The sequence below is a fragment of the Mustela nigripes genome, chromosome 1 (assembly GCF_022355385.1).
Source record: "Mustela nigripes isolate SB6536 chromosome 1, MUSNIG.SB6536, whole genome shotgun sequence".
Classification (NCBI taxonomy): domain Eukaryota; kingdom Metazoa; phylum Chordata; class Mammalia; order Carnivora; family Mustelidae; genus Mustela; species Mustela nigripes.
The window spans coordinates 6,400,076-6,421,695 of NC_081557.1; the positions used below are offsets into that span (position 1 = coordinate 6,400,076).

A 21,620-nucleotide genomic window follows, 5' to 3' on the forward strand; every position below is an offset into this window, starting at 1 on the left:
ACCTGGGTATCTCAGCCGGTTAAAGCCTCTGCCTTCGGCTCAGGTCATGATCCCAGGGTCCTGGGATCGAGTCCCACGTCGGGCTCTCTGCTCAGCAGGGAGCCTGCTTCTCTTCCTCTCTCTCTGCCGCCTCTCTGCCTACTTGTGATCTCTGTCTGTCAAATAAATAAATAAAATCTTAAAAATAAAATAAAATAATACACAAAGTTTCCAATATTTCAGTGATTTTTTTAAAAGATTTTATTTATTTATTTGACAGAGAGAGAGATCACAAATAGGCAGAGAGACAGAGAGAGAGAGATGAGGAGAAGCAGGCTCCCTGCTGAGCAGAGAGCCCAATGCAGGACTCGATCCCAGGCCCCTGGGATCATGACCTGAGCCGAAGGCAGAGGCTTAACCCACTGAGCCACCCAGGCGCCCCTATTTCAGTGATTTTTGAAAACAGTAACAGAATTATATATACCTCTGGTAGAATATATCTTTTTAAAAAGATTTTATTAATTTATTTGACAGAGAGAGATCACAAGTAGGCAGAGAGGTGGCAGAGAGAGAGAGGGGGGAAGCAGAGAGCCCAATGCGAGGCACGATCCCAGGACCGAGACCATGACCGGAGCTGAAGACAGAGGCTTTAATCCACTGAGCCATCCAGGTGCCCTTGGTAGAATTTATTTTAAGGACAAAGGAAACTACAAAAATAAATGTTCAAACTGTGTTTGTTAATGTTATTGTTAGTTGTGGTGTTATTTTTCTTCCGACACTGTTGCGTATATAGTGGGGGAACCAAGTGGATGAGAACTGGCATTTTTCAGTGGAGAAAAAAAGGATACATATGTACAAGCAGGGACACCTGGGTGGCTCAGTGGGGTAAGCCTCTGCCTTCGGCTCAGGTCATGATCTCGGGGTGCTGGGATCGAGTCCCGCATTGGGCTCTCTGCTCAGCAGGGAGCCTGCTTCCTCCTCTCTCTCTCTGCCTGCCTCTCTGCCTACTTGTGATCTCTCTCTGTCAAATAAATAAATCTTTTTTAAAAAATCTAAATTAAAAAAAAACACACACACAAATGTACAAGCACTGAGGTTAGTAAAAAGTCCTGTAGTCCTAGAAGTAACAGTAGGATTTCATGAGGCATTTTCCTTTTAAAAGAAAAATCCACATATTTTTAGCTTTGTCCACTGAAAACATCTAGAAACTGAAAACATCTAGAAACAATCTAGATGTTGGTTTAGTTTCACATTGGTATAGTTTCACAACTAACAATAACCTATAGTTTCACATTGGTTTAGTAAATACAATTTCTTAGTAAGAAAACCAGGGTCCTTGAAGAAATGGATGATTCAAGTCTGGGGCAGAAAAAAAAAAAAGATACAAATGTATAAACAATGAGGTATAAAATGAGCCAGGAACATCTTGTGATCCTGGAAAACAAACCAAAAAACTAGAGAAGTCTCAAAAAAGGTCACATAGAGAGACTCATGAGGTAACTTGAAGAGGCGAGCACTGACAAGATAGGACAATGTGGGGACTGATAAGAATCAGAATCACGGGCGCCTGGTGGCTCAGTCGGTTAGGCGCTTGACTCTTGGTTTCCATTCAGGTCCTGATCTCAGGGTTGTGAGATCAAGCCCCACATCAGGATCTGTGCTCAGTGTAGTCTGCTTAAGATTCTCTCTCTCTCTGCCCCTACCCTTCTCTCTAGAATAAATAAATAAACCTTTAAAAAATTTTTATTAACATATAATGAATTATTAGCCCCAGGAATACAGGTCTGTGAATCACCAGGTTTACACACTTCACAGCACTGACCATAGCACAAACCCTCCCCAATGTCCATCCCCAGACACCCTCTCCCTATCCCCCTCTCCCCGGCAACCCTTAGTTAGTTTTGTGAGATTAAGAGTCTCTTATTGTTTGTCTCCCTCTTGATCCCATCTTGTTTCATTTATTCTTTTCCTACCCCCCAAGCCTCTCTCAACTTCCTCATATCAGGGAGATCATATGATTACTGTCTTTCTCTGATTGACTTATTTCTCTCAGCGTAATACCCTCTAGTTCCATCCACGTCGTTGCAAATGGCAAAATTTCACTTCTTTTGATGGCTGCATAGTATTCCATTGTACATATAGACCACATCTTCTTTATCCATTCATCTGTTGATGGACATCTAGGTTCTTTCCATAGTTTGGCTATTGTGGACATGGCTGCTGTAAACATTCGGGTGCACGTACCCCTTTGGATCACTACATTTGTATCTTTAGGGTAAATACCAAGTAATGCCATTTCTGGGTCATAGGGTAGCTCTATTTTCAACTTTTTGAGGAACCTCCATGTTGTTTTCCAGAGTGGCTGCACCAGCTTGCATTCCCACCAACAGTGTAGGAGGTTCCCCTTTCTCTGCATCCTCGCCAGCATCTGTCATTTCCTGACTTGTTACTTTTAGCCATTCTGACTGGTGTGAGGTGGTATCTCATTGTGGTTTTGATTTGTATTTCCCTGATGCCGAGTGATGTGGAGCACTTTTTCATGTGTCTGTTGGCCAGCTGAATGTCTTCTTTGCAGAAATGTCTGTTCATGTCCTCTGCCCATTTATTGATCAAATTATTTGTTCTTTGGGTGTTGAGTTTGATAAGTTCTTTATAGATTTTTGGATACTAGCCCTTTATCTGATATGTTGTTTGCAAATATCTTCTCCCATTCTGTCAGTTGTCTTTTGGTTTTGTTGACTGTTTCCTTTGCTGTGTAAAAGCTTTTGATCTTGATGAAGTCCCAATAGTTCATTTTTGCCCTGCTTCTCTTGCCTTTGGCGATGTTCCCAGGAAGAAGTTGCTGCGGCTGAAGTCAAAGAGGTTGCTGTCTGTGTTCTCCTCAAGGATTTTGATGGATTCCTTTCTCACATTGAGGTCCGTCATCCATTTTGAGTCTATTTTCGTGTGTGGTGTAAGGAAATGGTCCAGTTTCATTTTTCTGCATGTGGCTGTCCAATTTCCCCAACACCATTTGTTGAAGAGACTGTCTTTTTTCCATTGGACATTCTTTCCTGCTTTGCTGAAGATTAGATGACCATAGAGTTGAGGGCCTATTTCTGGTTAAATAAACCTTTTTTAAAAAGAATAATAACCACAGTTAGCCAAATTATATAAAAATGTTAAAAATCTATTTAATAATTTTTTAAAAAGGTCATAGTTGGAGCATGCCAGGGAAACAACTTATTATTTTAAAAACGGAAATAAAAGGAAAGCATCAAACAATTATTTTACTTTACTTATACTCACTGTACCAAGAGGCAACCAGATAGTTGGTGAGGGACTGTTGTCTTTATAGAAGTATTATAAACAGTGAAAGAAGAATGGCTGACTTAGGGGGCACCTGGATTGCTCAGATGGTTGGGTGTCTGCCTTTGGCTCAGGTCATGATCTCCAGGTGCTTGGATCAAGCCCCATGTAAGGCTCCCAGCTCAGCGGGGAGTCTGCTTCTCCCTCTCCCCACTGCCTCTTCCTCTGCTTGCTCTGTCTCTCTCTCTCAAGTGAATAAATTAAAAATCTTGGGGTGCCTGGGAGGCTCAGTCGGTTCAGCGGCTGCCTTCAGCTCAGGTCATGGTCTAAGGGTCCTGGGATAGAGCCCCACATCAGGCTCCCTGTTCAGTGCGGAGTCTACTTCTTCCTCTCCCTCTGCCTGCCACTCTGACTTCTTGTGCTCTGTCTGTCTTTCTGTGAAATAAATAAGTAAATAATTTTTTTTAATCTTAAAAAAAAGAAGAATGGTAGACTTAGAATATCAGCTTTTTGTTACTCCTAATGAATGAAAGGATCTAGAAAGTGATCATCTATGACTGCTAACCTCACAAAAAAGAGATATGAGAAGACCCCTGACAGAAAAAGAAGCCATCTCCTTGAAATAAATCTTGCCCCCCCCCGCGCCACCCCAAGAATCTGATGGCACTTCTAGATCTCACTATTAATTTGAAGGAACTGTAGGACAGATGCCCATGACCCTAGGAACACAATCAGTAGAATCTAGACTGTGGGAAAGTTGCAGAATCAAAAATATAAAAATAAAATTCAACATCTACTCCTGAGTTAAAATATTGGATAGTAGTATAGCCTTAACCAGATGCATATAATAAATTGAAAGCTTCATGATTATTGGTGAAATAGCAAAGCATTCCCACGAAAATTTCAGGAAAAAAGAAAAAGATGCCCACTGATACTATTGAATGTGAAATTGTTCTGAAAGTGCTAGAAAATTATACAAAGTACATAATGCAATGAGGAGGCAAAGTTATCATTGTTTGGAAGTGGAAGGACTAATTCTGGAAGAACCAAGAAAATAAAATGAAAACTCTTAGAAATAACAGAAGACTCCAGTATCTATCCGGTTTAAGAACTAATGTGTGAGAATCAACAGATTTCCCAAAAGCTATGCCTGCCAACCAAATCCAGCTCACGCCTTGTTTTTGCAAACAATGTTTTTCTGGAAGACAGCCATGCTTATTTATTTGCATATTGTTTATAGCTGTTTTTATGCTACAATGACAAAGTTGAGTAATTGTGACAGAGATCATATGTGAAATTTGCCAACCTCTGCTTTAGATAAATAATAGCTAAAACAAAATGGAAAGCGGGGCACCTGGGTGGCTCAGTTGGTTAAGCAACTGATTTGATTTTTGGCTAAGGTCATAATCTAAGGGTTATGAAATCAAGCCGGGCATCCGTTTCTGCGCTCAGCGCTGGGTCAGCTTGTCCCTCTCCCTCTGCTCCTCCCCCTGTTCTCTGTCTCTCATAAATAAATAAAATCTTTTTAAAAAAGTCTCTCTCCCCCTCTCCCTTTGTCCCTCCCCATCCCTCCATCTCTTAAAAAAATAATAAAATAAAATGGGAAAAATCTATTTTATAACCGAAAAAAATAAAAGCTATCTAGAATAAACTTTAAAATATTTAATAACTATTATATATAAAGAAAACTTCACAATTGCACAGACATAAGAGGAGATGTGAATAAGTGGTATTATGTATCTTACGCTTGATAGAAAACTAAAGCAAGACTCTTATCTTTTAATACGCTCCAGCCAAAGACTACCAAGAACACACCTATAGTTGAAGGAATGGATTTTTTACTCTTGCGCTGTTGGGCATCTGAGTAAAAGGGTGTTTAGGAAGGATTTGTAGGATTTGGGCTTGTGCTAGGTGATTTAGGGGAAGCTTTAAGGAAGCCAGAGTTTTCCTCTGGATTGGATACTGTCAGAAGTGGGCGTGTTTCTAGGATGGGATATGTTAACAAGCCCTGCCTAGACGAAAGCTAAAGCTGTAATTGGTAAAGGTCACGTATATTACCCAAGATGGAGGCATGTTTCATCATTTTTGCGGTCTGGACAATGTTCCTGTCTTTGCTGTTGTTCACATGATCTTGTTTTTGTCTTGATCCCGCCCGTCACGGAGTGACATCGTCTGATGTTGACGTACTGTGAAATTGTTCTGTTTCACAGAACACCACGCACAGCACCTGGACGTCTAGAGGTGTGCTTCACTTTCTCAAGTCCATAAATCAAGTGCAATTGTAATCTTAATTGCCAGTTTTGTATGTGCTTGTTTTATAAAAGAACTTGGCAAAACATATCTAACTTGGGTATCTGGACAAATAAACAGAGAGGGCTTAAGAAACCAAAAACGAAATAGTACTGTGAAAACAAAAAAGGCATAAGAAGAAAAGCTTGATAAATCTACTACAAAAAAATAAAAGTCACTGTTTGGAAAACAAACCACGAACTAGGATACAGTATCTTCCACGCATTTGAGGAAGGGTTGATGTCCCAGTAAAACAAACAAACAAGCAACTCTCCCTACCAATAACATAAAAAGAGTAATTTTCGGAATAGTTTTAATTTTTTACAGTAAGAATGTACCACCGAAAAACATGTTTGAGAAAAAAAGACCGGGACTTGAACACGGAGAGGCGGGGCTCGTAGAGGCTCAGAGGAGTCTCAGGGAAGGACTACGCCTCCCAGGAGCCTCTGCGCTGATCGTCCCTGGCCTCCCGACAGGCTCCGCGCGCTTTACGCGCCAGCTTTGGCCTTAGCCAGCGAGCGGCGGAATCGAGGCGGAGAATGGAAAGCAGCGACGAGGTGGCGGTCGAGAAGTGCCGCGTCCACTTGCGCCCAGGCACGCTGCGCGACGCCGCCTGCGCCACGCTGCATCTTCTGCCCTGCGAGGTTCAGGTTAACGGGCCCGCCCCGGTGGAGCGCTTCTTCACCCCAGCCATCCGCCAGTGTCCGGATGGTGAGCGTTCAGCGCGGGACTACGGCTCCCGGCAGCCCCCGCGCCCACCGCGCGCTCTCTTCGGCGAGGAGCGGCGCGAGGACTCCTGGGGATCGTGGTCCACCTGAGGTGGGGGGAGGGCCCCAAGGGGCTTGCCCCGCAAGGCCTGAATCAGGTCCTCACCGAGACCCTGCGCCTGCTTCCTGCAGGACTCGAAGTGTCGTTTCGGGGCCGCAGACTACGAGGCGAGGAGGTGGTGCTGCCGCCCGGCCTCGTGGGATACGTGACGGTGATGGAAGAAAAGGGAGAGGTGCCGGTAGGGAAGGATTTCTCGGAAGGTTCGTCGAATGATGATGAGCGAGAGGAGCAGGAGCTGGCGGAGCCCCCCGAGGCGCTGGAGCGGGACTTTGTGAGCACAGGGGGACAGGGGCGGAGCGGGGGTTGGGGCGGCAGCGGTGGCCCCGATGTTGAGCTGAGTCCCTTCCTCAGGACCAGTTTATCGGAGCTGCTGCCAGTTTCAGCCGCTTCACACTGTGGGGCCTGGAGACCATTCCTGGTCCAGATGCCAAAGTGCGCGGGGCCCTAACCTGGCCCAGCCTCGCTGCAGCGGTGAGTGGATGGACGGGCTCTCACTCTAACAACCCCATCCATTATCCTGTGACTTCAAGGTTATTCCCTGGGTTGTTCAGAATCTTGCCCGAGTGGATTTGGAGCTTCCGGGCCCGGGAGCACAATGGGGCAGATGGAGCCTGGGTCTGGAGGATTAGACGGGGTGGGGCAGTGTGGTTTCCCCACCCCTGACCTGTCTAGAAGAGGGTTATCATTCTGCATAGCTTGGTCCCACCTAGAGTACGTGGGCCACCCAGTCACTGTATATCAAAAATCTAACAGTAGAGGGGACTCCTGTTGCAGATTCACGCACAGGTGCCTGAGGACTGAAAACCTGAACGTGACATTGAAAGTCACCAGTCCCTCCACCCCAATAAGTCAGCTCTTCATCTTGGAACCGCAGATTCCATCACCGCCAATAAACAAGCTCTTTACAGCACCAGTGAGTTTGTGGGCATGTTGGGAGTCCCCGAACTACACTGCCCCTTCTCCAACAAGAAACTTTCATGGCTCTGGCCCATAGAAAGAGTTTATTGCCAAGGGGCAGTGAGGGCAAAAGAGGCCAGAATTTTGCAGCCAGGACCCCTTCCCCCGCAACTCCTACTTTACAAAAGAAATTTTTACAGCCACTGGCCCCCTGTACAGAGTGTACCCACTCCCCCCCCCCCCCCCCCCCATCCCACTGTACACAGCTGCCTGGCTTTGTCCAGTCTCTGGTTCACAGCAGGCCCAGACCTGCAGCCGGCTGACCTTGGAGCTGATCTGAGCCCTGAGCTTACCCTGGTGCTAGGCACCAGCAGCCCCTACCAGGCCTGTCCTCTCCTTATGGCACTGTCCTCAGCGCCACCTCCCTTGGTGTGCCTCTGGGGGCCCCAGTAGGGGTGGGATGTGCCGTCAGCCCCAGTTCTCCTTTGTCACCACTGCTGTGGCCAGTGTCCGGTCACCACTTTCCCCTCTTGCTCCAGTCCTTGGGAGTGAAGTGCAGACACTTGGAGTCGATCCGAAGGAGCCTCTTGAGCATAGCTCTTTCGTGTCCATCCACGATGTCCTCGGACAGCGTGAGGATATACTGACCCTGGATGGGAGACGGGGGCCAGAGGGGGTCAGCCCATGTGGGGCCTGCACTCTGCAGCCCTACACGCACCTGTCTCCCCTTGCCTGCCTCCCTACCTTGTAGTAGTTGATGAGGTTGAGGTATTGTAGAGTGGAAATGACATCTTCCTTCTTGATGCTGGTGATTTCACTGATCTCGCTGTGGGAGGGCAAAGATCAGGTCCTCTGGAGGCCTTCGTCTCTGCCCCAAGCCCCCAGGAACCCCAGGAGTGAGGATGGGCCATGCCATGCACCCCCAGGGGAGGAAGGAGGGCCAGGCTCACTTGATGGTGATCTGTGGCCTCTCCCCGCTCTCTGACTTCAGCCCCATCAGGATCTCCAGAATGGTCTGGGACCAGTAGCTCCGGTAGGATAGGAGGCCAAGGTCTGAAAGGGGCTTCTCAGGAGTCCCCGTTTTTCCCTCCACTTTAGAGAGTTCATAGCCTACAGCAAGGGAGCAGGAAGGGGTAGGTCAGCGATCACACCTTCATGCAACCAACGTTCCAGAACACGAGTTAGAGAAGTAAACTGTCGGGTTCCCATCTCGGTCCTGCCCCGTGGGGCTTGTCTGCTTCATCTGTTTCCCTGTAGAGAACTAAGAACCATTCCTTCTTCATCTCTGTGCGGCAGAGGTAGGTACTGATGGGAACGGCTATAATCCCAGGGGGGCGCAGAGGAAATGGGAGGAAAGGCAAGTGCCCCCGACTGTCATCATTCCAGACTCTGGCCGCCAGTGAGAAGGGAAGGCAGACCCCACGTTTGCTCTAGGCCGGAGGAGATTTGGCTCTGCAGTTAAATCAGTCCCCTGAGCTGCAGCCCGAGGAGCATCAGCTGCTCCAAGACCACAATGGCAAGAGAGAGGCACCAATGCACTTCCGGGGTCAGAACGTGGCCACTGCTCAGTAGGTAACTGACCTCTCCACGGGTTCTCTCCCTCGGACTGCTCTGCCCTCCTCCACCCCCTGAGCACTGGCCACTGACACACAGTTCCCAGTAAGACCCTCAGGCCCTGTGGAACCTTATATAGCTTCGTGTCTCTTGACAGAATCTTCATTGTCCCTCAGGGTTCTGGGGTGTCACCATTACCTCTAGAAGCCCTTCTTCACCCTCAATCATAACTATGTTGGGTCATGGCCCTTTCTGCCCACCCCTTCCAATCTTGATCAGTCAGCGTGGCCCAATTTCCTGTGACTTCCACTGACCAGTCTAGCTGGGAGAGGGACAGAGAAGCTGCTGCTTTAGAGAAAAACAGCCTGGAAGGGGTAGGAGGCACACCTGATTCCTACTGAATTCTGCTGGGCCCACCAGCGCCTGTGGAGTCCCGACAGACCATCTGGAGGCCACACTTGCCTCAGCAGGGAGCTCCCGGCCCCTCCCTGGCGAACATCTACCTGCCATCAAGTACTGCCCACGGGGGGTGCTTCTGGAGCACCTGTCCGCTCCTGCGGGGGAGGACCGAGTGCCTCGCGCTGGTCACCTTGCTCACATTCTGTTTCCACTGAGGTCTGACCTTCAAGGCTTAGATTCATTTTAAATGTCTGCCCACCCTACCAAGCTGAGGGCTTTCTGAGGATGGGACCCCATCCCGGCTTCATTCTGTTAATAATATTCCTCAAATAGACCGTGACCTTGATCAAGTCAAGCCTCTGCGTCTTCATCAAACAGCTGAGGCGCCCCCTCCTGTCTCTCAGGTCAGGGCTTGATTACCCCAAGGGTTCCACCGAGTGGTGAGTTGAATGGAGTGGGATTAAGCTGCTGGGAAGCAGAAGGGGCAGCTGGAGGACAGAGAAGAGTTCACGTACAAAGGAGTTGAGTCCCTCATGGCCTTCACAAGATGGACCTGCCTGAACCCAAGGAGAAGAAGCCAAAGCCATACGAGTCAGTGCTTCCTTGTTTTTGCCGAATTAACAGCATTTCGAACTTCCGCCGCCTGCAAGGCTCAGGCCACAGCTAGTCAAACGAAGCACTGCTCCTTGCTCAGGAATTTGTATGATGGCCCAGAATCAGACAGACAAGCTCACCTGCCTTCTGTCCAGGGCCCTGGGCGGGAGCAGATGAATCAGAGTTGGGAAAAATTGGGTGGTGCTTAAAAACTTTTGCCAAGGAAAAATGAGGAGCTGCAAACCTAGCCCAGATAGACAGGGCAGTCACCCTGAGCATGGAGGGAACCTTGGCCAAGTGCCAGCTCGCTTTCTGGCCAGCCAGGTAGGGCTGATGACCACAGCAACCTAGCACCTAGCGGAGGTGTGCTGGCAGCCCTGGTCCCAGGCCTGGCCCTGCAGGTCCACCCACCCCCAGCCGAGCTCGCAGCTACTCACTGAACTCGATCAGCAGCTTGCCATAGCCCCGGCGCTGGTAGGGAGGCAGGGTCAGGATGCAGGCCACGTTGTAGTCTTCCGTGGATTCCTTTTCCTGGGAAATGGGGGTGAGTGAGTGAGGCGGAGCCACAGCTCCGGGCAGGGCCGAGAGCAGGTCCCGGTGAGTGCTCACCTTGGAGAAGTAGCCCACGATGTGGAAGCCCTTGCAGTCATACTCTGTCATGACGTAGAAGAGGAAGGGGTCTGTGTCATAATACAACGTCTTGTGGTCAAGGAAACACTTGGCCAACAGACACAGGTTCTGAGAATAACTCTGCAAAGGAAAAGGCTTGTCACCGCTCTGGGTACCCTGTCTTAAATGTGGCCATTTGGTATCTCTTCCAGAAGCTGGTGACAGGTGACGACCCTTTCTCCCTGGCTCCTGGCCCGTTCTCTCAGTCAGGCTGTCCCTGGCACTCAGGCACAGCTACTTCTCAGTGGCAAGGAGCGCATGTACCCGCTCCGGGACAGTGTCTGCCCAGCTGTCTTGCTGGGGAGCTGGGGCTGGTTTACCCCTGTTCCCCACACCTCCCCCTAAGGCCTGCGGGGGAGCTTCCACGGCCCTCTACTTTGGTCAGTCCAGGAAGACAGACTGTGCCAGGGTTTAGGAGAGCAGCTCTACCCTGGTGACAGTCTAGGAATCTGCTTGTCAAAAACCACGACACTCTCCTGGCCTACAGTCACACCTGCTAGAGGCGGATCTGTCCTACAGCGGAGGGAGGATATTCTGAAACTGAAAGTAACAGCTTCAGGAGCAAAACAATCTTACTGCTCTGCTTCACCTCCATACATACGTCCCCCCACACACCAGACTTGGCTTTTTAACCAGCTGCTGGGCACTGCCATCTGAGCGCCTGAGTCTTAGTAACAGAACAGCGGTGAAAGCAGCACATCCTTCCCTTGAGCCTCCTCAGCAACCGAGCCAGAGCTCTCCCGCGCAGTCCAAGATGCCTACTTCTCCCCTACCGCCCTCTGTGCCCCAGGAAGGGTCTCGCAGTCTTAAGAGTACACCCAGATGGCTCCCTTCTTCCTTCCCGCAGCCAATGACCCAGGCAGGTTTGAAGCCCCAAACCTACAGTGACCGCTCCCCCTCCCCCAGCTGACCTTCTCGCCACCTGAGCTCTGTCTCAGAACAGCCTTGCCTCTCCTCTCTGCCTTTCAGCGGGAATGATCCTGACCTTTCATACCATCTGTACATCCGTCCCCGCTGCTTGGGATCCCCTGACCTACCCCATCCTTCATGTCAAGGATCAAAGACCACCTCCTCTGGGAAGCACTGTGGGCCATCTCCCAGTCCTCATAACCCACCCTTTGTTTCGTGACCCTTAGCCCCGGGATCTAAGTGGACATTGGCAAATCTGTTTTTTCCACGGACTATGAAACTCAAGAGGTTTTGTCTAATTACTGGTCAGTATATCCCCCAATACCTGCCTTATAGCAGGAATTCAACAGAAGTGGCATAAACTAATCTGTTGGCCAGGCTGCTCTGTGTTTTCCTGAGCAGGAAAGAGCTACGCGTTTCACTTCCCCCAGATCACCAGCGCCGATGACTCCCCACTGCCCCTTGGTCACAGACCTTGTTCTTACGGCCGTCAATCTCAAAGAAAGAGATGGTGCCCTTGCGGTAAATCTCGTTGCCTGGAGGATGTCGCAAGTCACACTTGGTCTGAGGAAGAGAGGAGGATCAGAGGCAGGGACTGCATGGGGGGGTGGTAGGAAAGCAGCCCCCCAGGACTCCTCGTACCAAGTGACGCTGCAGACACTTGAGGCTGCGGCCGTATTTGAGGCAGAACTCGCAGAGGTAGAGGACGGGCAACGTGGTGAGCTCCTGCGGGTACGGGGAGAAGTACCACGGCTTCAGGCGGTGCCGGCCCAGCTCGATACACTCGATGTTCTTCATCCGGGTGACAATGTCGTCGTGGCTCCGGTCTGACACCAAGCTGCCAGTCATGCGTGGCGCCGACGGTATTCCGTCTGAGCTGTCCTGGGAGTCCTGCCCAGGGCCGGTGGAAAAAACACCAGGTTACAGAAAATAGCTCAGGCAGGACACCTAACAGCTCGCATAACCCTTCTGCAGCTTTCCTTGTTCAAGCCTAGCAACCAGCCAAGGGAGAGGGGGAGACCGGTACTACATTATATCCCCCACTTTCCAAATAAAAGGAAACTAGGAAAGTTCTCAATTGCGGTTTGAAAGAGAACACTAATGATTGACCCGAACCAGCTCTACCTGGCTCCTAATCCTACCAACAATCATCACTGCCATCACCTCCTGTTTAGCTATTAATTTATTTATGTGTTTGTTTTTAAAAATGTTATTTACTCATCAGAGAGCAAAACAAGGGGAGCTACAGGCGGATCAGGCAGAGGGAGAAGCAGAATCCCCACTGAGCAAGGAGCCTGATGCAGGACTCAATCCCACTGGGGTCATGACCTGAGCCGAAAGCAGATGCTTAACTGACTGAGCCACCCAGGCGTTGTTTATTTATTACCTTTTATAGTAATCTCTAGACCCAAGGTGGGGCTCATAACCCTGAGATCGAGTGGCACACGTTTCCAACTGAGCCAGCCAGGTGCCCTTTCTTGTTTCTTTTTAAACCCATCACTAAACTCTCTATCCTGCCATGTTCCTCCTTTTCACTCAGCTTCCCTCCTCCCCAGACCTACCTCATCAGTGCCCAAGCAATTTGATTTTCGCTTCCGTCCTGGCTGAGCTGCCACTGCCCTACGGGCTGATCCATTCTGCAGGTAACATGGGGAGAGAGAACGGAGAGTGGGGAGAGGAGCCTGAAAGGGGCTGCCGGACGGGAAAAGGAAGAAGAAAAGGGTCTGGGGGACTCACCTGGGGAAAAACCGAGGCTGGAGCTGTCTCGCTGGGCACTGGAGTTGCTGGTGAAACCACCTCCACCTTCCGTTTCTGCAGAGAGAAACCAAGAAAGGTGGGTCAGAAGGTAGAGAAGGTGGGACCTCAGAGGAAAGCAAGGTCCCTGGAATTGCTGAGGGTACCGTTGAGCGGTGGTTGGGCTGCAGGCAGGAGCTGGAGGAGAGCGGCTGGTCAGGCTCGCCACCGGGAATGGCCTCCCGCTCCTTGGGCAGGTTGAAGCGGAGTGTGATCTGGACCGGGATTGGCAAGGTCTTCCCGCTGGCCTGGGCGGAGGCCGGCTGTAGAGATAGGTCCAGGGTCTTCCTCTGGGGTGGGGATGGTGGTGGGATGGGAAAGGGGAGTAGGGGCCCCTCAACGTGGAGTAATCAAGCCCCACCCTCTGCCCTCTCAAGGACACAGGAATAGCTACTGGACTCTGGAAGCTACAATTTTGCCCCCATCCTTTGCAAGCTGAAGCCAGAGCGGAAGGGTGCAGACTTCTACCCATCCAAAAGCCCCTGAGGCCAAGAGATGAGAAAAGTAGGAGGCAGGAGAGAAAAGGTGAAGCAGGGGACCTACTCACCACCTCTCTCTCTGGAGAGCCGGGGCGAGACCCAGGAAGTCCGTTCTTCGTGGGGGTCTTGGCCTCTTTCTTGGGGAACTGAATCTTCTTCAGGTCCAGCCGCTCGTGGGTCACCCATTCATCCAGGCGTTTGTTGACTGCAGCAGTGGGGATGGCTCAGGAAGGAATGCCAGAGGCTGTCTCCCAACCCCACCCTGCCTCCCTACCTCACCCCAGGACTCACAGTCAATATAATGGACGTAGAAAAGCTTGCGGCCACTGATGTCCTTCACGCTCAGGATCTCGGCCAGGGCTGTGGGAACAACACAGGCAGGAGCCTTAGTCGAGCCAGGTGAAGAGAATCCACCCTCCTAAGACCTGATCTCCTCCCCCAGGCCGGATCCCTAAGCCCCAGCACTTAGAAGCTTTCACCCGAACCCCCTTTAGTCATCAAGTGCCGCCCCCTCCCCAAGCCCCGCCCTATCCATTGGAGAGGCAGAAAGCCACGCCCCTCCTGGGTATCTGCGCCCCGCCCGCCTCAGGATTATAGAGGCCCCACCCCCTCCCGAGGGTTCGGTTGACTCCCTCCCGCCCCTCGCCCTCAGGTTCCTTAGCCCCGCCCCCCGACGTCACTCACGCCACTCATCTTCGTTGTCCTGGTTCCGCCGAAGCACGGGCAGGCGGCAGCCCTCGATTATCTCCCCCTGGGGAGACAGCGCGGCGCCAGGGTCGGCTACTGGGGGGCCTCGGGTTCTACCCACCTCCCCTGGCTCCCTCCGCCCCGCCCCGGGCACCGGACTCACCACCTCCGCCATCTTCCCTCCCTCCACTGCCACTTCCGGCCCCTCTGGGAAACGTCACTTCCGGGGTTCAACGCGCCGTAGGCCCGCGCCTCTTGAAGCCGCTTTAGAAGAAGACTTTTGAGAGACACCCCTGTCCAGCTGGAAGCAAGCAGCCGTGCAGTTTGGCTGGCGGGAGAGTGGGGTGTTTTAAGTTTCGGTCCGAGTCCTGGGCGGAATCCCCGAAGCGCGCACAACGATTGGAGGAAACCTGAGTCCGTCACGTGACGCCCACCGGGCGCGACGCCGGTCACGTGGTTACAGCGTGAGTCACGTGGGAACAGGTTTGTGCTTCGAGGACGACCGGGCTCGGGTGTCTCCTAGTGGCTGCAGGAGGCGTCGCCGGGAGGAACTGCGCTTGCTTGGCGCTGGAGGGTGGGTAGGGGGGTGTCTGGGGGGAGTGGGGTGCTGGGGAAGTGGGCGGAACTGCGGACGGACCTGGTGCTGGGTGGTTTGTGGACTTCCTTTCCTGGTGATGGGGATTCAGATGTTTCGGTTTGTTGTTTTGTATATTAGATTTATTTTGTTTTATTTTATTATTTCTTTTAAAAGATTTTATTTATTTATTTGCCAGACAGAGATCACAAGTAGGCAGAGAGGCAGGCAGAGAGAGAGGAAGGGATGCAGGCGCCCCACTGAGCAGACAGACCGATGCAGGGCTCGATCCCAGGACCCTGGTGATGAAGTCCCAGAACCTAAGTCAGGTTCGGTGGGGTGAGGAGGTTCGGAGCTGACGACTAAAGAAAGAATTCTTAAGACGTCATTGGTGCAAAATGATGGTTTATTAAAGCACGGGGACAGGACCCGTGGGCAGGAAGAGCTGCTGCTGCCCCGGGTTGTGAGGGGTGGTTGGTTATATACACAGGAGTTGGGTAGGTGAGGACAAAGGGGTATTCAGAAGGGCTATTGGGGCAAAGAATACTATCAGGATATTGAAGGCTTAGTTACTATCAAGTAAAGACAATTGAGAGTCTCCTGGTGGAATGTTACATTCCTGCCATCAAGCATCCTTGTTAATGAGATTTAGGTTTAGAAGAAATTTAACTTTATTTACTTTTCCTTCTACCTCCACCTCCTTCGGTTTTTATGGAGGGGAGGGTGACATTAGGCTTGAGAAACTGAGTTCTGTGTCTTTGGAATTTGGGCTATTGATAAGGTAACTTCTTTGTTTGTAAATCTCAAGGACATTTGCAAACCAAGGGAGACTCCTGTCTTGTAGGATTGTGATCTTAGCAAGTTAACTATTTATCATTTTATGGCAGTCAGGGGTGCCTGAGGAATGCTACACCTATGGAGGGGAGCGGATGGAAGGGGGGGGGTGCAAGGCGCCAGCTCTTGCTTTGTCCTCAGCCAGCCTCCTGCTCCCTCATCACTGGGATCATGACCCAAGCCGAAGGCAGAGAGGCTTTAACCCACTGAGCCACCCAGGTGCCCCTAGATTTATTTAAAAAAAATAATGTTCATGCATGCATTCAACAGATATTTAGTGATCCTCTAGCATGTGCCAAGCATTGTTCCAGGAGCCCGTAATACATTAGTGAATATGGTGAAGAAGCCTGGCTTCATGGAGCTTACAGTCTTGGGGGTTGGGAGGAAAAGGAGAGGTATACATATCAAGTGTATTTAAAATTAAGTTATTTAGTATATGAAAAAGTGTTACGTGTTATGAAACCGCCCCCCCTCCAAAAAAAAACCCTACAAGCCAAAAGACATGGGTAAAGAGGTTGCAGTTTTTTAAAGATTCAGTTATTTATTTGACAGACAGAGATCACAAGTGGGGGGAGGGTAAGCAGTCTCCTCGCTGAGCAGAGCGCCCATGGGGCCTTGATCCCAGGACCCTGAGACCATGACCTGAGCTGAAAGCAGAGGCTTAACCCACCTAGCCACCCAGGCACAGATGTTGCAGTTTTAAATACAGTGCTCAGGGCAAGCCTGGCTGTAATTCTATTATTTGACCAAAGCTTCAGAGGGGTAAAGGGATGAGCCAAGCAGATAATCTCGGAGGAAACTGTCCCCCTCAAAACAGACCATGATAAAGGGGAGAAAAGTATGGTCTCAGACCATCAGGAGTAAATGTGTGCAGTGAACATCTTGGTTGGTTGTCTTATAGACCAGGATTGAGCAAACTGGCCTATGGGCCGAATCCAACCCTCTTCTGGTTTTCCTACAGCCAGCCAGTGGGATCACTTTTATATCTGTTAATGGCTGGGAAAAGATCAAAAGAAGACTATTTTGTGATACGTAAAAATTATGAGGTTCAAATACTCCTCATTTACATTTTATCTCTGAGGTCTTTCACATTAAGAGTGAATAATTGTGCCTGGGATGTGGTCCATAAAACCTAAACCATTTACTGCCTGGCCCCTCACAGAAAATGTTTGCCACTCTCTGCCTTATACACTGTTGTGTTGTCTGTTCATTACAAAAGTAGGTTCTTTTTTTTAATTAAGATTTTATTTATTTATTTGAGTGGGGGGGGGAGTATGAGAGGGGAGAAGGTCAGCGGGAGAAGCAGACTCCCCATGGAGCTGGGAGCTCAGTGCAGGACTCTATCCCAGCACTCTGGGACCATGACCTGAGCCGAAGGCATTTTCTTAACCAACTGAGCCACCCAGGCACCCCAAAAGTAGGTTCTTGACTGTACATATTGTGCTGTTCCCAATTCATTTGCTTAGCAGTATAAATTAAACACTTTTCACGAAATACTCTTAGCAATACTTTAATGACTACATTGTGCTTTGTTGTTTAGACACATCTTACCTGCCATAACCAGTTACTCCTTTTGAATATTCCAAGTTATTTCCGATTTTCCCCTATTACAAACAGTGCTACAAACACCGTCTATCCTTACGTGTACAACCTTCCACTTATTCATAACAGCTTGATTTGTATTGAAGATATAAGTGGGGGAATGATTGTATCTGCCTTTTGGAAAGATCACCCTGCTGGCACTGTCCTTGAATTAAAAGAGGTAAAACCAGAACGGGACGAATCAGAAGACTGTCAAAATTGACCGTTTGCTGATAGCAGTCAATAAATCAATAAGTGTTTATCCAGGACCTTCTATCTAGCACAGTTAGTACTGGTTCTGTCCCTTGAGCCCTGTCAGAGTCATCAATGACCCATGCTAATCCTGTCGCAGCTTCTTGATCCTCTTGGCAGTAGCATTTGGCATAGTTGGTCATTGTCTCATTCTTGAAACGCTCTTGTCCTTGTTTCCAGGATATCAGACCCTTCTGGTTCTCATCCAACTTCCGTGGCTGCTCCTATCTCCTCTGCTCGTTCCTCTTCCTGTCCATGACTGCTGAGTGTTCACAGGCCCCAGGTTCGGCCCTGCACGTTGTGTCTGTGTCCACACTCTCCCCTCATGGTCTCCTGCAGGCTCGTGGCTTTAAATACCATTCATGTGCTGAGGTTTCTCAAATCCATATCTTGAGCTTAGATATCTGCCCCCAACTCAGCCTCACCGTCCATTCAGCATCTCTGCCTGGTTGTCTAGAGATCATGTCCAGAACCAAACTCCTGGTCTTCCTTCCCAACTGTCTCCTCGCACCGTCTTTCTTGTCCTTGTCAGTGATGTTTTATCCATCCAGTTTCTCAGACCAAAAACCTTGAAGTCACCCAACTTCCTCTCACGGTAAGCCTTCTGGGTTCTATCATTTCTCTCTGCCTTCATCACTACCACTCTGGTGCAAGCTACCACCACCTCCTCCCGGAACTATCACGATAGCCTCATCCACGGGAACAAGAGGGATCATTGAAAAATATTAATTTCACACCCAGGCACTTGGGTGTCTCACTTAAGCATCTGACTCAGGTCATGATCTCAGGGTCCTGTGATCAAGCCCCTTATCAGGGAGTCTGCTTTTCCCTCTCCCTCTATTCCTCCTCCCCTTTGTGCGCACATGCACACACACTCTCTAATAAATCCATCGTTTAAAAAAAATATATGTGATTTACACCGTGTCACCTTGATGATCAGAATCCACCAATTTTTTGTCATTAACTCAGAGTAAAACTCAAAATCCCTGTATATATCCAACCCCATGACAACTCTGCTTCTCCTGCTGTCCCCTCACTACGTTCTGTCCACACTGGCCTCCCCATGTTTCCAGGACATAGCAGGAAGTTCCTTTCTCTGGTCCTTTGCTGTTTCCTGCCTGCAATATTTCCTTCCCATTTATCCACCTGGCTCAGTCTGTCACCTTATGCAAGCCTTTGCTCAAATGTCGCCTTCTCGGCGAGGCCACCACTGACCTCCCCAGTTAAGCCTGCCACCCCCCCCCCCCACCTCATCACCCTCCTCCTTTGCTCATTGTCTTTGCAAATTCATATCTTGAGCTTAGATCTCTCCCCACAACTCCTACATAGCCTGGATCGCCAGTGGTCAAATCATGTTTTTCTTACTCACTTGTTAACTGTCTTTCCCTCACTAGAACATAAGATCCATGAACCCAGGGACACAGTATTTATACTGTTTTGTCCAGTGCTGTTTTCCCAGCTTCTAGAATAGTGCCTGACTCATAGTAGGCATTCAGTTATCAAGGGATTAAGCACATGGTCTCCCCAGGGAGCCAGAGATGTGCACTGACATTTACTGCAGAGAAAGATTAGTCTTGTGGCATGGGAAGGAAAGCGCAGAGGAGACAGATCCAGGGGGAGATCCCAGAGCATTTGGTACATGATCTACAGTTTAGAGGATGAGTAAATGTTGGCCAGAGAAAGGACTTGGGGATATTCCAGGAAGTGAAGACGGAGAGAGTGAAAAGGGAAAAAGAAACAGCTCGTGAACAGGGTGCCAGGCATTCGACAGCATTCACGGAGCACCAGCTGTGTGCCGCACCGCGCGGGAGCAGCCTGAGTGGAAACAGAGGAGGCCCCTGTTGGAGGGGGATGGAATCGAGCAACTCACAAAACAGAACAAAAATAATCCCCGTGGAGAGGGGTAAGTGTTGACGATAAAGCAGCGTGATCTGGCCAAGAACGAGGCGCAGTCAGTGCGGGCCTCTGTGAGGGCTGTCCGTCAGGATTTCTACCACCCAGAGTCTCGCAGCTCCCTGCTTCCAACTTTCAGTGAGGGAATGTCTTGGTCCATGTGGCCCAAAGACACACAGGACTTGAGGGTGGCTTCTCTGTCGGTGTCCTCAACAACAAAGCTTCTGTCTTTCCACTCCAGCCTCCTCATGGTCACCTTCCTCCTCCATTAAGGTGGGCTTCTCTCACGATCACAGGACAGCTGCACCTAGCTGTAGGGCCTCTGTGTGTCCAAGGCCATGTCTGAGGAGAAAAATGTCCTACCCGCCTGTGGAAGGAAAATCCTGGGGATCCCTTAGAGTAAACCATCTCGGGGCATGTGTCTCTGCCTCAGCCAGTGCCGCTGGCCAGGGAGGATAGAATTCTACTGGTGAGGACAAACCAGGGTCTGTCTGTCCAGACAGCACAGCAGCGGCAACCAGGAGAGGCGGGAGGGTTGTTGAGGCAGCCAGCATGATCTCCCTGCAGGAAAAAGAGACCAAACACTGACTCTTAAATATGGAGAACAAACCGGTGGTTACCAGACCGGGGTGGGGAGGGGGGTTAGGTGGAGGGAATGAAGAGCACACTTATCCCTACGGACACAAGGTCATGGACAGAATCACCGTATTGTACACCCAACGCCAACCTAGCCCTGTAGGTGAGCTCTGCTGGAATTGAAATTGTAGAAATGAGGAGGGGCAGCCGCAGAAGATCTGGAGGAGGCGTGTTGCAAGCAGCTGGAATGGCGAGTAAGGAGGTCAAGTTCAGTGTTCTTCAGGAACGAGAAGCCAGTGTAAATAGGGGGATGATCATCCAGGAGTCAGAGGGCTGGCAGGGCCCAGTCGCGGAGCCTTTTATGGCACTCGTGTGAGGAAGTTAGATTTTGCTTTGCTGCAATGGGAAGCCCTTGAAGAACTTGGAACAAGAAAATAATGTATCCGACTAAAGTTCTGAAAGATGACTTGAGGGAATGAAGGTTGTTGGGGACAGGGCACGGAAGCAGCAGCCTGGGGACAGCTGGCTCTTACTGCCACGGAGGCAGGGACAGAGGTGCCTGCAGACTGAGGTGTGGCCAAAAGCATGGTGACAGAAAAGACCCTGCCTGGGAACAGAAGACAGGGACCTTGATCCCGTTGAGGGCTTGTGGTTCTCTGCCCAGGCCCCAAATCTCTGGGGTTCTTAGATCCTGCAGGAGGAGGATCCTTATTCCAAGAATTTGTCTCTTCGAGGAAATGAACATGGACTTGTGTTTTTTGAACACACGCACTGCAGTTATGCCTCATAAGATCCCAAATCATTGAGATGCTCGCTGAACTCAAAGTGCGGGTTAAAGCTGCTTGACACAGGGTCCTAGGCTGAAGGCTCAGGTCTGGGAATCGCCACTGTAGACAGCAGCAAGGCCAAGAAAATGCTTACTGGGTGGAGTAGCTGAGTGAGCATCGTGGACCACGGGGCTCTTTGCCCAGGTGGTGGTCAATGAAAGCGAGATTGTGAAGGTTGAGAAAGTGAAAGCAGCAGACGCTGCCTTTATGGTAGTTTGAGTTTGAAATGTTTGAGACGCTTGAATGAAAAATGGAAGAAAATTATCAAAACTATGAGCTCTGGGGCTGAGCCTGGGTGGCCCAGTCGATTAAAAGACTAACTCTTGATTTCAGCTCAGGTTGTGATTTCAGGATCATGAGATCAAGCCCCGCGTAGGGCTCTGCGCTGGGCATGGAGCCTGCTTAAGATTCTCCCTCTCTGGGTGCCTGGGTGGCTCAGTGGGTTAAAGCCTCTGCCTTTGGCTCAGGTCATGATCCCAGGGTCCTGGGATCGAGCCCTGCGTCTGGCTCTCTGCTCAGCAGGGAGCCTGCTTCCTCCTCTCTCTCTGCCTGCCTCTCAGCCTACTTGTGATCTCTGCCTGTCAAAAAAATAAATAAAACCTTAAAAAAAAAAAAAAAAGATTCTCCCTCTCCCTCTCCCCTCTGCCCCGCCCCCCCATCGTGCACTTGCACGTGCTTGCTCTCTCTCTCTCTCTCCAAAAAAAACAAATACACTAT

General features: G+C 50.0%; 2 protein-coding genes across 5 annotated transcripts; one reads left to right on the forward strand and one right to left on the reverse strand.

Moving 5' to 3' along the window:
• The first annotated feature begins 6,009 nt into the window (after positions 1-6,009).
• Positions 6,010-7,294, forward strand: RNASEH2C (ribonuclease H2 subunit C). Its single transcript, XM_059401558.1, has 4 exons — positions 6,010-6,267; positions 6,456-6,655; positions 6,736-6,855; positions 7,159-7,294. The coding sequence occupies exons 1-4, from the start codon at positions 6,096-6,098 to the stop codon at positions 7,183-7,185; spliced, it is 519 nt and encodes a 172-aa protein (XP_059257541.1). The 5' UTR covers positions 6,010-6,095; the 3' UTR covers positions 7,186-7,294.
• A 72-nt stretch (positions 7,295-7,366) lies between these two features.
• Positions 7,367-14,630, reverse strand: KAT5 (lysine acetyltransferase 5). 4 transcript variants are annotated; one of them, XM_059401542.1, is made up of 14 exons: positions 14,530-14,630; positions 14,364-14,430; positions 13,971-14,039; positions 13,748-13,884; positions 13,308-13,463; positions 13,144-13,218; positions 12,969-13,043; positions 12,049-12,297; positions 11,881-11,970; positions 10,438-10,578; positions 10,266-10,359; positions 8,232-8,391; positions 8,026-8,107; positions 7,367-7,930 (listed from the first exon to the last, which is right to left on the reverse strand). In XM_059401542.1, exons 1-14 carry the CDS (start codon positions 14,539-14,541, stop codon positions 7,796-7,798), a joined length of 1,542 nt encoding a protein of 513 aa, XP_059257525.1. In that variant the 5' UTR covers positions 14,542-14,630; the 3' UTR covers positions 7,367-7,795. The 4 variants fall into 4 exon arrangements, with proteins under 4 accessions (XP_059257525.1, XP_059257535.1, XP_059257523.1 ...); XM_059401552.1 differs by lacking the exon at positions 13,308-13,463; XM_059401540.1 differs by having other exon boundaries at positions 14,364-14,630.
• Positions 14,631-21,620: the final 6,990 nt, after the last annotated feature.

Excerpts from the sequence above, each read along its gene's own strand:
- RNASEH2C (XM_059401558.1), top strand. The coding sequence starts at position 6,096 with ATGGAAAGCAGCGACGAGGTGGCGGTCGAGAAGTGCCGCGTCCACTTG. Across the intron at positions 6,268-6,455 it reads CATCCGCCAGTGTCCGGATG|GACTCGAAGTGTCGTTTCGG; the intron begins GTGAGCGTTCAG and ends TGCTTCCTGCAG. Across the intron at positions 6,856-7,158 it reads GGCCCAGCCTCGCTGCAGCG|ATTCACGCACAGGTGCCTGA; the intron begins GTGAGTGGATGG and ends CTCCTGTTGCAG.
- KAT5 (XM_059401540.1), bottom strand. The coding sequence starts at position 14,541 with ATGGCGGAGGTGGTGAGTCCGGTGCCCGGGGCGGGGCGGAGGGAGCCA. Across the intron at positions 10,360-10,437 it reads TCGTGGGCTACTTCTCCAAG|GAAAAGGAATCCACGGAAGA; the intron begins GTGAGCACTCAC and ends CCCATTTCCCAG. Across the intron at positions 8,392-10,265 it reads CAAGCTGCTGATCGAGTTCA|GCTATGAACTCTCTAAAGTG; the intron begins GTGAGTAGCTGC and ends CCCTTGCTGTAG.